This window comes from Eptesicus fuscus, chromosome 16 (assembly GCF_027574615.1).
Source record: "Eptesicus fuscus isolate TK198812 chromosome 16, DD_ASM_mEF_20220401, whole genome shotgun sequence".
Taxonomy (NCBI): domain Eukaryota; kingdom Metazoa; phylum Chordata; class Mammalia; order Chiroptera; family Vespertilionidae; genus Eptesicus; species Eptesicus fuscus.
Window position 1 is genome coordinate 35,302,417 of NC_072488.1, and position 12,723 is coordinate 35,315,139.

Below are 12,723 nucleotides of genomic sequence, written 5' to 3' on the forward strand. Positions count from 1 at the left end.
AGCACCAAGGTTCCACTGTACTATGATTTTTAAAACAGTTAAAACAACTAACAAGTTGTTTCTCCAACAAGTTGCATATACTCTAATATTTTGGGGCCATAGCAATTCTCAATAGCTCTAGAATATAATTCAACTGAAAATGTTACATTTCTATATGTCAATTTAAAATAAAAAATATTTTTGGTAAGATACTGTTTAGTGTAATATTTCTTACTGACTTAAAGCTTTACTTAAAAATATTTTTAAAGTAAAACACTTCCTTGAAATGAATTAATAAGAATATCACTTATGTTCAAGATGAGAGTTTCAGAGCTTTCGCTTTAATAGTCCTTTTCTTCCTATTTTCCTAACACCAGTGCCAAGTGGTATATCTATACCAATATACTTGAAACATAGCAACCCCATATAACTGGTTTTCAGAAAGGTACCAAGAAATTTCAGTGAGGAAAGAATAGTTTTTTTCAACAAATGGTGCTAGAAAAATTGGATAGCCATAAAAAAATTAAATAAAACAAAACTTCATCCTCTCTCCACATATGTAAAAGTTAGTTTTAAATGCATCACAGGCCTAAATCTGAAAGATAACCGTAAAACTTACAGAAAACAAATAAACAAACAAAAAACAGGAGAAAATCTTTGTGATCTTAAAACATGGATTTCTTATAGAGGATACAAAAACTGTTACATTAAAAACTCTGCTTAAAAAACATAAATGTTTATATATGTAAGCCACAGACTGAGTGAAAATATTCCTAAGACAGTAGTCCCTTCCCTTATTCAGTTTCATTTTCAGAGGTTCCAATTGCCCATGGTCAACAACAGTCTGAAAATATTAAATGGAAAATTCCAGAAATAAACAACTCATAAGTTTTAGATTGTATGCTGTTCTGAGTAGTGTGATGAAATCTCCTGCTGTGTAGTTCTGTCCCGCCCGGGACATGAATCACCCCTTTGTCCAGTGGGTCCACACTGCATACACTATTCAACAAATAATCACTAAGTAGAGCTGGCTCAGTAGCACAGTGCTTGTGTTCAAGTAACTCTTATTTTACTTAATAACAGCCCACTGTGCAAGAGAGGTGACGCTGCCAATGTATGTCAAAAAATTGGATAACTTGGACAAAATTTTTAGAAACACACAACTCATTCATAAAGAAATAAAAAATATGAATAATGCTCTCCACATCGGAAAGACAAGTAACATATGATTTCACTCATATATGGAATCTAATGAATAAAATGAATGAATAAGCAAAATTGAGACAGACTAATAGATAGAGCGTAGGCTGATACCTGGGGAGGAGTGGGCGGGGGTGGGGGGAGACACTGGGTGAAGGAGGCATGGATTGAACAAAAAGAAAAAAAAGAGTGAAAAAACTCAAGGATATGAACAACAGAATGGTGACTGCTAGGGAGGGGGGGTGGTGGAGGAGGGTTTAGAGGGTAAATGGTGATGGATGGGAGACTTGACTTGGGGTGGTGAGCACACAATACAGTGTATGGATGATGTGTTGTAGAATTGTGCAATTGAAAGCTGTATACTTTTGTTAACCAGTATCACCCCAATAAATTCAATAAAAAGGACAAAAATGCAGACCCAAAAATGTCAATGTAAATGAAAAATAAAATTATAAAATATTAAAATAAAATTACTTCTAAGACCATTTAATGGGGAAAGGACAGCCTTTTCAAGAAATGCTGGGAAATCTGGATGTCCATTTGAAAAAGATTAAAGGTGAACCCTTACCTGACACATATACAAGAATTAATTCAAAATGAATCAAGGACCTAAAATATAAAATTCTTGGAAGAAAATATAGGACAAAATCTTCAGGACATTGAATTTGGCAATGATTTCTTGAGTAGGTCAACAAAGCCACAAAATAATACTACATACTCACTAGAATGGCTGAAATTAAAAAGACTAACTATACCAACTATTGGTGAGAATGTGAAACAAATGCATGGTACCAAACTCCTTTGGAAACAGTTTGGCAGCTTGTTACAAAGTAATCTTACACTTACCATACACTTCTCAGCAATTTCTTTACTTGGCATTTACCCAAGAGAAACAAAAACATATGTACCCCATAAGACTTGCATATGAATGCTTAGCTTATATCAGCTTTTTTCGTAATAGCCCAAAACTGGAAACTCAAATGTCCATTAATAGGTGCGTGCATACTGAAAGTAGTAGTATACATATACAATGGTTCTCTACTGAGCAATAAAAACCAAACTAACAATACATGCAACATTTATCAATTTCCATACACGTTTAGTGAAAGAAGCTGGATACAGAAGAGCATATACTATTATTATTCCATTTACATTAAATTCTATAAAATACAAATGTAATCTATAGCAACAGGGAGACACTGATTATAAAAGGGGAGGATGGAACTTCTGAGGTAGTAGAAATATTCCATATCTCAATTGTGTTGGAGGATTACACAAGTATACACATTTTTGAAAACTTAAGCAATACTTCATAAATAAGCACATTATTTACTGCATGTAAAGTATACTCAACTTTGTAAGATATATAAAACTTAAAGTGGATCAAAGACCTAAATTTAAAAGCTAAAAAAATGTAAAATACTGAAAACAAACAGACATCAATCTTCATGGCCTTGGATAATACATTACTTTCAAGGATGAACCTTGAAAATCATATGCTAAGTGAAAGAAAACAGTCACAAAGGACCATATCTGTAATAATAAAAGTGTAATATGCAAATCGACCGAACGGCCGAACAGTCGGAGTGGCTGCGAGGGCCTACCCTTGCAGGAATTTCGTGCATCAGGCCTCTAGTATATATAGAAAGATTTATGTGAAATGTCTACAATAGGCAAATCTATAAAGATAGCAGGTAGATTAGATTAGTGGTTGCCTAGGGTTCAAACATGAGAAAAAATGAGGAGTGACTGCTAATGAGTATGGGATTTCTTTTTGGGGATGATGAAATTGTTCTGGAATTATACAATGGTAATAGTTGCACCATTTTGTGAATATATGAAAAATCACTGATTTATACATTTTAAAATTTTATTGTATATGAATTATATCTCAATTAAATTTAACTTAAAAGTATATTTCAGCTAAGTTCATTCTAAAAGTAAAAACAATTTGGTTAAGAAACAAGAATGATTCTGAATTATAACTATAATATATTAACAGAGATGCATTATAAATAGGGGATATTAAGCTGACTTAAAAGTAATCTGTCTCTCAGGCATATTTGGCATCTCTGACATTGCTAGGCTATATGGCAGCAAATTTTTCTTATCAGTAATATTTCATACAGTATCCAAACTATCAAAGTAAACAAAGAAAACCTTTGGCATAATTCCCTGCAATAGCATTCAATACTAAACTTAGGATATTTTATAAACAAAATTCCTACAAATGGCACATAACTACTCAATAAAGATTTTAGTTAAATACTCCCACTCTGCCAAAGAACTAAAAGACACCTTATAACACTAAGAGATTAATGGGACAAGAAAGACATGAAAAACAATAAAACAAAACAAATATTTAAATTATAAGACATAGATATCAATATTTATTATAGTATAGGTATCTATTTTAATGAAATATCTATAGTAAGATGTGTAAAATAAAAACGTATTGTTTTTCATTTCAAAGTATTGAAACCAGTGGTAAGATAGCAATGTTTTCCACCCTAGCTGGTTTGGCTCAGTGGATAGAGCGTCGGCCTGCGGACTGAAGGGTCATGGGTTCGATTCCAATCAAGGGCACATGCCCGGGTTGCAGGCTCGATCCCCAATAGGGGGCGTGCAGGAGGCAGCCAATCAATGATTCTCTCTCATCACTGATGTTTCTACCTCTCTCTCTTTTTCCGTTACTATCTGATATCAATAAAAAAATATATATTTTTAAAAAGATAGCAATGTTTTCTAAATGTACTTTCTTTTCTTAAGCTTTTTTTTTCTTTCATTAAACTTTTAAAGTTAGTAGCATTTGATATAAAAAACACCTGTCTCCTAGGTTCTAAAATAATTCTAAAAAACAAGTACTAAGAAATTATTATTTGAATGTAATGTTTCATAATGCTACTCTGCTTTGTTGGAGGTCAGGTCTATTTGGTTTAAAAACTGAAAAAGAGTCTCTTCAAAAAATTAAATACATATACCAATTTTTTAAAAAAGCATCCAAAGTTTAACTATATAAATATTAATATATAATGTGTAAACCTAAAGGAAAAATATTCATGATTAGACATAGTTCAGAGTCATTAATTTTAACACTTAAAATTTTAAACAAAGTTGACATGGAAAACTCTTACTGCATAATTTCTTTATCAAACCCTATTTAAGAAAAAATAATTTCTACTATACTCCATACTCTCCTGTGCGACAGTGATGTAGCAAAAGTTATACTTGCTAATGGGAAATGGAAATGCTTAAAATGGGATAACTATTGTAACTAGCTAACAGTGAATTTTCACTTACCACAGTCCAGGATTCCTGCTCTTTAGGCTCCAGAATTCCGGAATTAAAAATTTCTAATAACTGTTGAAGCCCTCCAGCAGCAACAAACTGTAAGCAATTGTGAGCGTAATGGTAAGAGAAAAGCAGCTACATAATGTAACAAAGAAATTTCTCTGACTTAAATAATCAAAATAATTTTTATACAAGTAACATACAGACTACTTTCAAGAATTTTTAAAAGATTCTTGCAAAAATCTACAACATATCTTTATATTCCATTAATCATTTAATCCCAAACACTGGAATGTACTAACACAGTATTACAATGAAGGAACATGTAAACGCTAAAATTAGGAGCTCCAAGGCATTAATACATATTAGCTTATAGTGAATTCGAGTAATCTACATTTTTAAACTACCCTTTATTTTAACAGTAAATTAGTTGAAAACCTATTAATAATTATGTAATCTACTTTTGGAAAATTAGAAATAAATTATTTTCATCATACTGTAAAACACATGATCCAACCTTGCAACTCCATGAATTTTTACTATTTTCCACTTGATCCTCACTTGAATCATCAGAATCTGGATAAAGATCACTGTAACTTCCCTGTGGAAAAAATAAGAATGAGAGAGAATGGCAAGAGAAAAAATTATTCTGGAATTAAAAGATAAGATGCTCTGGAATTTTGCTCCAGAGAGAATACAAATATGTAGTGATAACAATAGAAATACAATTACCGTCGACTCTCTCCTTATCCTTCTATTAGGTTTTCCCAGTGCTTCAATAATTTCCAGGGCATATAAAAGCTTGTGAGCACTCTTAATTTTGAGAAGTTCTTTCCAATTAAGTCCATCATTACTCTTAAATAAAAACAAAACAAAACAAAATGTAAGTTTCCTATGCCAACTTACTAAGGGAACCTCTCCAAATTAAAAAAGTTGTCACTATATAAAAACTCAAATATTACATATACATTGAAATACATTCAAACATGTGAAGACCAATTATATAACTGGTACTAATGTTATGCTTAAAACACCAATTACTGAGGAAGGAAGATGGTGGCATAGGTAAAAACGGTACTCACTGCCTCCCACAACCACATCAAAAATTGCAACTAAAATTCAGAACCACCAGCACTCAGAACCAATTGAAATCTGGCTGAACAGAAGTCCTACAACTAGGGAACTACAGAAAAAGCACAGAGACTAGTAGAAAGGGCAGAGATGTGGGAACTGGCTGGTCCCACACCCAACTGTGGCAGTTTAAAATAAGGAGGGATATCATGGCTGAGGAGAAAGGAATCCCTGCCCCACACCAGGTCCCCGGCCAAGGGTTCCAATGCCAGAAAGAGAAGTCTCCCCACAACTTTTAGCTATAAAGCCCAGCAGTTCCTCTTAACCTTTTTCACTCGGATGTCGAGTGTGACTCGACACGGTTAGCATCGGTAGCAGCTCTTTTTATACTCTTTGAATGTATCAATAATTTGTAATATAAAAAAAAAACAAATAAATAAGTTTGTATGAAAAGAAACTCCAGTTTTTTATTCTACTGCCGCGCTTTGTAAAATCTGGGGTATTTAAAAAATTAAATCCCGAGTAGAATAAAGGAATCGAGAAAAAAGCGAGTGCAAAGGGTTAAAGGGACTGCATACGAACTTTCTGGGAATCACTCCCTCTGAGCTCCAGTGCACCAGTTTGAAAGGAACCTGGGACATTTGGGGAGGAAATAACTGGCCTGGAATTGGGGTAAGAGCTGGAGGGGCAGCTTTCTCCCAGACAGAAGTGGTGACAGAGGCCATTGTTCCTTTGCTGAGCCCTTCCTGCAACAGAGCTGAAAGGCTGCTGCCATATCTGAATCTCCATCAACCTGGCTCACACTTTTCAACCCGCCTGGTGATTCCCTGAGACCCCACCACTCCCTCCTTGCAGGCTCATCCAAGACACTTTCAGTGGCTATTCCATACAACTGGCCTCTCTTGCCTCATGCTTTGGAATTTCCTAAGCTGTCCCAAAAAAGCAGCACCTGGAATGAGTGTGCCCTGTACTTCTCAATAAGTGGCCCCAGGCCCAGCACTAGCAGCAGACCACCCTGGTTCACATCTTGGCCTCTCCTAAGCACATCCAAGCTCAACACAAGTAGGAGCAATCTGCAGATTGCTTTGTAGCTCAGGTTGGGTGGCCCCAGGCAGGGCACAGGCAGAGGCTGACTTTGCACCTCACAGGAGGCCTCAGAGCCAGTGCACCGGTGGTCAACTTTGACCACACCGGATTACAATCCTACTACCTCCACAAGTGACACACTTAAGGGACAGACTCAGTGAGTACCAAAGCCCCGCTGAAGCAAGTCCTGCTCCTAAACAGCAGCTCGTAAGCTATAGTCACAGCTGATCCTCACAACCAATTGGCCTGGGGGTCAACCACTCTCATTGAGGCCAATATAAATCAAGGCTCAACCATAATAAGACAGTGCACAGAGCTCACACAGGGATGCACCTGGAGCACCCAGAAAAGGTGACTGGGAAGGCTAAGCAACTGGGTCCTACAGGACACCTACTACATAAGGTGACTCTACACCAAGTCTGGGAGACATAGCAGATCTACCAAATTCATAAAAATAAACACAGGGAGTCGGCCAAAATGCAGAGACAAACATGTCACAAATGAAAGAAAAGGAGAAATCTCCAGGAAAAGAATAAATGAAATGGAAGAAAATTAGTAGATACAGAGTTCAAAACAATGGTTATAAAGATGCTCAAAGAACTTAATGAAAACTTTAAGGAATTTAGTGAGAATTTCAAGGAACTTAGTGAAAACATCAACAACATAAAAAAAAACAACAACAGTAATGAAGGATACACAAACTGAAATAAAGAATAGTTTACATGGGCTCAACAGTAGAGGACACCTAGAATCAAATCAAGAATTTGAAATATAAGGAAGCAAAGAACACCCAATCAGAACAGCAAAAAGAAAAAAGAATCCAAAAATGTGAAGATAGTGTAAGGAGACTCTGGAATAACTTCAAACATACCAACATTCACATCATGAGGGTATCAGAAGAAGAGAAGGAGCAAGAAATCAAAAACCTATTTTAAAAAATAATGACAGAAAACTTACCTTAGCTGGTGAAAGAAATAGACATACAAGTCCAGGAAGCACAGAGAACTACAAACAAGAGGAACCCAAAGAGGGCCACACCAAGACACATCATAATTAAAACGCCAAAGGTTAAAGACAAAGAGGGAATCTTAAAAGCAGCAAGAGAAAAGCAGTTAGTTGCCTACAAGGGAGCGCCCATATGACTGTCAGCTGATTTCTCAACAGAAACTATGCAGGCCAGAAGGAAGTGTTAAGAAATATTCAAAGTGATGAAAAGCAAGGACCTACAACCAAGATCACTCTACCCAGCAAAGCTATCATTTAGATGTGAAGATCAGATAGAGCTTCCCAGATAAGGAAAAGCTAAAAGAGTTCATCACCACCAAATCATTACATGAAATGTTAGAGGTTGTCTTCTTTAAGAAGAAGAAATAAAATATCAAAAATATGAATAATAAAATAGCAATAAATGCATATTTAGCAACAACTGAATCTAAAAATTAAAATAAATGAACAAGGAATCTAATGCAAAAATAAACTAATTAATAAAATATAACCAGAGGCATAGAAACCTGAAACAGTCTGATGAATCTCAGAGAGAATGGGAGAGGGGGGCTTGAAAGAGATTAACCAGAGAAATTATATGCATATATGCATTACCTATGGACACATACAATAAGGTGGTGAATGCGGGGGGAGGAGGGGCTGAAGCCAGGGGGAGAGGGGTAATAGTGGGAAAAAGGAAGGGTCATCTATAATACTCTCAACAATAAAGGTTTAAACAAATGAAAAATAAAACATCAATTACTGATTAAATTTTGTTAAAGTAAAATTAATATACAAACAGCAGAATAGGAAAAAATTGTATCTTGTTAACCTTCACAACCTTTGAATCAATTTATCAACTGACTAATAAAAAACATTGCGGCCTACTTGAATTTGTAAACTTTTAATATAGAAGTAGTAAAGTCTATGTTTAATACTTTTAAGTTACACCGTCCCTTTTAAATGTCATATGCACATAACATACATTTGAAAATAGTTTTCTACTCTCAACTTATGAAATTGTTATTCACACTTAGTGTGCATCTTTGACAATATTATTATTATCAGAGCTACTCTTGAGTTATGATCCACCATTTTCCCAATCATTCCAGATATAGGACCTTCTGAAATCACATGAAAACATCCCAAATCATAGATAACGATCAGCATAACATTAGATTATTTTTTCCATTCATCCTGTAGGTGTTCCATTGATATCTCCAGAAAGTAACCCTAAAAAATTACCCTAAAAAATAATCTCTCATTTTAACAGATATCTTTATAGGGAGATATCTAATATTATATGTGAGGTCATACTCCTATGGGAAATCAACAAACATATTATAGATTTCTTAGCTATATTTTTTTTACCTAATTCTATCAGTTGACTTGTATGAGCATCCAAAACAAGCACTGACACATGTCATTAAATCACAGTGGATGTTCTCTAAACATTTTTATTGTCGAAAACTAAGCAATATTCAGAACATATAGTATTATGAGAAAACACTAATATAAAGGCAAATCCATATTTTTTCTAAAGGTAATTTTAGTAAACATCCTTGCCTTATATTTACCCTACCTTTTCACTAAACGTTAAAATGAACTGGCACTTTTTACTGAAGATACAGGTCAAAATGCAATCTCAAACACTGCCAGTAGGAATGTAAACTGGTACCATCCTCCAGGAGAATAAAGAGCTTCTGTAGGCCTTGGCTGGATATCTCAGTTGGTAAGACCATCATCCTGATATGCCAAGGTTGAGGGTTTAAGCCACAGTCAGGGCACATATAAGAATCAACCAATGAATGCATAAATGAGTGGAATAACAAATGGATGCTTCTCTCTTTCTCTCTAAAATCAATCAATTAAAAAAAAAAAGAGATTCTGTGGGCTTACCTGTTCATCTGAGATATTCTGGAATGCCATTAACATATTAGGACACGTAGGAAGAAGCATCAGTAGTTCCCATACACGCCTAGAGAGATTTTCTGCATGAAGATGAAGTTCTTCACATCTTAAGCTCTACATAAATAAGAACAACTGTTTATCAAGGTGGATCAATAAAGAATGGAAACAAAAAAGGTCCCTAAACTTAAGTTGAACTTTTTTTGCATAAAATCAATAATGATCAAGTTTGATATTTTATAGTCTTACTTTAACAGTGAGAAATAAACTATTCCTTACATAGTAAATACATTTATCAATAAATTATGTCAAAGTTACGGTCTTTCAACTTGTTATTGAACACTTTTCTGGGAAGTGTTCAATAACAAGTTGATTCTGGCCCTTTAATTCTATCACTTTTTCTTAGGAAACTTTCCAAATAGCAGTGAAAATGTCTGTTTTATGAAGACGTACAAGTAAATTTCAATAGGACTATCACCTATGTCCCCTTTGCAGGTTACTATTCTAAGTACAATGAAGACTTGGTGAATTAAGCCCTTAACCTTATATTTGGGAAAAGAGTACTAGTATACTTGTTCCTCTTATTTTGCCTAACCATACCTATATTTTATTCTCAGACAAGCAGAGATTAAGAGGAAAGAAAAAAAAATGTTTTTAACAATCTACTTTTCTCCATTATCATTTGTTAAATTTGGACTCTATAAGGTGCTGAGATAATATTTAAATATGTTTCAAGAAATATGCAAGAAGTGGGCAAGTTTCCTTATTTTTTCTTTTTAATTAAAGCACAACCCAAAGAGTTAAATAAGCAGCAAAAGCTCATTTATAGTTTTGGAATTTTCCACAGAGTATGAATTTGTATATTATTATCCTACCACTGCTGATGTCATTAATTTTTAAAAATATAATACATAGGAATTGCCAAAGGAATCTTTTATACATCTATAAAAAGTAAATTGCTTCTTTTTGTATAATGGTAAAAAGCTAGTATAGTCAGAAGACAAGGGAATGTTAGAGATGGAGTTTCAAAGTAAATTTAGCTTTTCATAATGCTAAGAAAGAAAGAGAAGGGCCCTGGCCGGTTTGGCTCAGTGGGTAGAGCATCAGCTTGCGGACCAAAGGGTCCTGGGTTCAATTCCAGTCAAGGGCACATGCCCGGGTTGTGGGCTTGATCCCCAGTGGGGGTCTTGCAGAAGGCAGTCGATCAATGATTCTCTCTTATCATGGATGTTTCTATCTCTCCCTCTTGCTTTCTCTCTGAAATCAATAAAAATATATTTGAAAATAAAAAAGAGAAGGAACCCAACTAATAATTTTGCTTTAGTTAGAAAAATGGCAGTGAAAGTTCTTCAGTAAAATAGAATTTATTGTTTTTTAAACTCTCCGTTTTTTAAAAAATAAAAAGATGAAATTCTACAAAAAACGATTCGAAGAAAACAAAATTCACCCATCTTATAGGACTACTAGAGGCCCGGTGCACCAATTTGAGCACAGGTGGGGTCCAGCCAGCCCACAATGATCAGGACTGAGGGGGCCAGGCTGGCTAGGGGTAAGGGAGGTGGAAGGGCCAATCGGGGGCGGGAGGGGTCGAGGGTGATTGGCTGGCCAGCCGCCCCTGATCGGACTCCAGTCAAACTCCTGGTGGAGGGAACAATTTGCATATTATCCTTTTATTATACAGGATGTTCTATGTTATGTCTCAAAGGCCCTACAATATGGGTCACACACAGTGAATGTCCTTTATTTTTATCTTTCAGGCCAATCAGTCTTACAACAAGAAACTCCACATCAACAATGATATACTTACCACAAATGAAATTCAATAAAATACCTGCTAAAAAAATAAATGCTTCCCTTTTGTTTAGGTCTCATGTGGACTATTCCAATGGCCTATTAACTGGTCCTCCACCTCAGGCCTTTGGAATGGCCTATTAATTGGTCCTCCAGCTCTGGTATTTGTTTTCTCTCAGACATCTTCCACATTAACACTTAAACTTTGTTTCTAAAAGCCCAAACCCAGAAAACGATCTCATGTTGTTGCTAAAAAACCTTCCATGACGATGGCAATCCATTTCACAGTGAATAAAAAACTCATGCAATCCTTTATGGTATTGGTTACAATCTCCTTTTCTGTCCTTACATTTGTACTAGAGGCCCGGTCCACAAATTCGTACATGGGTAGGGCCCCTCTAGGTGGCCTGCAGGGATCTGGGCCGAAACCTACAGTCCAACCTCGCCTGCAGCTCCTACCCACTGCTCCCACTCATCCCGGCCCCACTGCGCCTGCTGCGGGCTCGCGCCCAATCAGTCCAGATTGGGAGAGGCTCCTGCTGCAGTGCTCACCAGACATGAGCCCTGCTTCTGGCGCCCTCCCAAGGGGAGTGGCCTGCGGAATCAGGCTGAAACTAGCTCTTCGACATCCACCAACAGGTCCCAGATTGCGAGAGGGCGCAGACCAGGCCGAGGGACTCCACCAGTGCACGATGGGGCCGGGGAAGGACAATGGGAGGTGCTACAGGGCGTGTCCAGCCAGGGAGGGACCGAGGGAGGGTTCCAGGGCACGTCTGGCCCATCTCACTCAGTCCCGATCGATTGGCCAGACCCCAGCAGCAAGTTAACCTACCGGTCGGGGCATCTGCCCCCTAGTGGTAAGTGCACGTCACAGCGACTGGTCGACCAGTTGACTGTATACCTCCTGGTGGTCAGTGCACGTAACAGCAAGCAGTTGAATGGCCTTAGCAAATCATTAGCATATTACACTTTGGTTGAACAGTCGACTGGTCACCAGACAAACAGACACTTAGCATATTAGGCTTTTATTATATATGATTACACTACACTCATACTTCCAAGTTTTTCAAACATACTATTTACTTTTCTGTAAATCTGTAATGTATCTCTTTACTTTTATCAGCAGCTGGACTCAATATTCAATACTCTCCTTTTGCAAAATCCTCCCCCCAATTTTTTCCTCTCCCTTATGTTCCCGTAATATTCTACATAGAAGACTAGCACCCTTCTGGAACACTGGTGAATTCTTGTAATTATCTTTTTCTCTTTTAAAATGCCAATATAGTGCTCAAAAGAAGTAAAAAGTCATCAAACCCTGTCCAAGTAGTAGCTCAGTGGGTTGGAGTGTCATCCCATACACCAAAAGGTTGTGTGGTTCAATCCCTGGTCAGGGTGTGTTCGGGAGGCAACCTA

General features: G+C 36.5%; 1 protein-coding gene across 2 annotated transcripts in view; it reads right to left on the reverse strand.

Annotated features, from left to right (window-relative positions):
• The window catches only part of USP34 (ubiquitin specific peptidase 34), a 243,367-nt gene that overhangs the window by 95,121 nt on the left and 135,523 nt on the right, over window positions 1-12,723 (reverse strand). For both annotated transcript variants that reach the window (XM_054728434.1, XM_054728433.1), the window contains 4 exons: window positions 9,511-9,636; window positions 5,203-5,325; window positions 4,988-5,071; window positions 4,480-4,566 (listed from right to left, as the gene is read on the reverse strand). In XM_054728434.1, coding sequence (XP_054584409.1) covers window positions 4,480-4,566; window positions 4,988-5,071; window positions 5,203-5,325; window positions 9,511-9,636 — 420 coding nt within the window. The remainder of the gene's footprint in view (window positions 1-4,479; window positions 4,567-4,987; window positions 5,072-5,202; window positions 5,326-9,510; window positions 9,637-12,723) is intronic.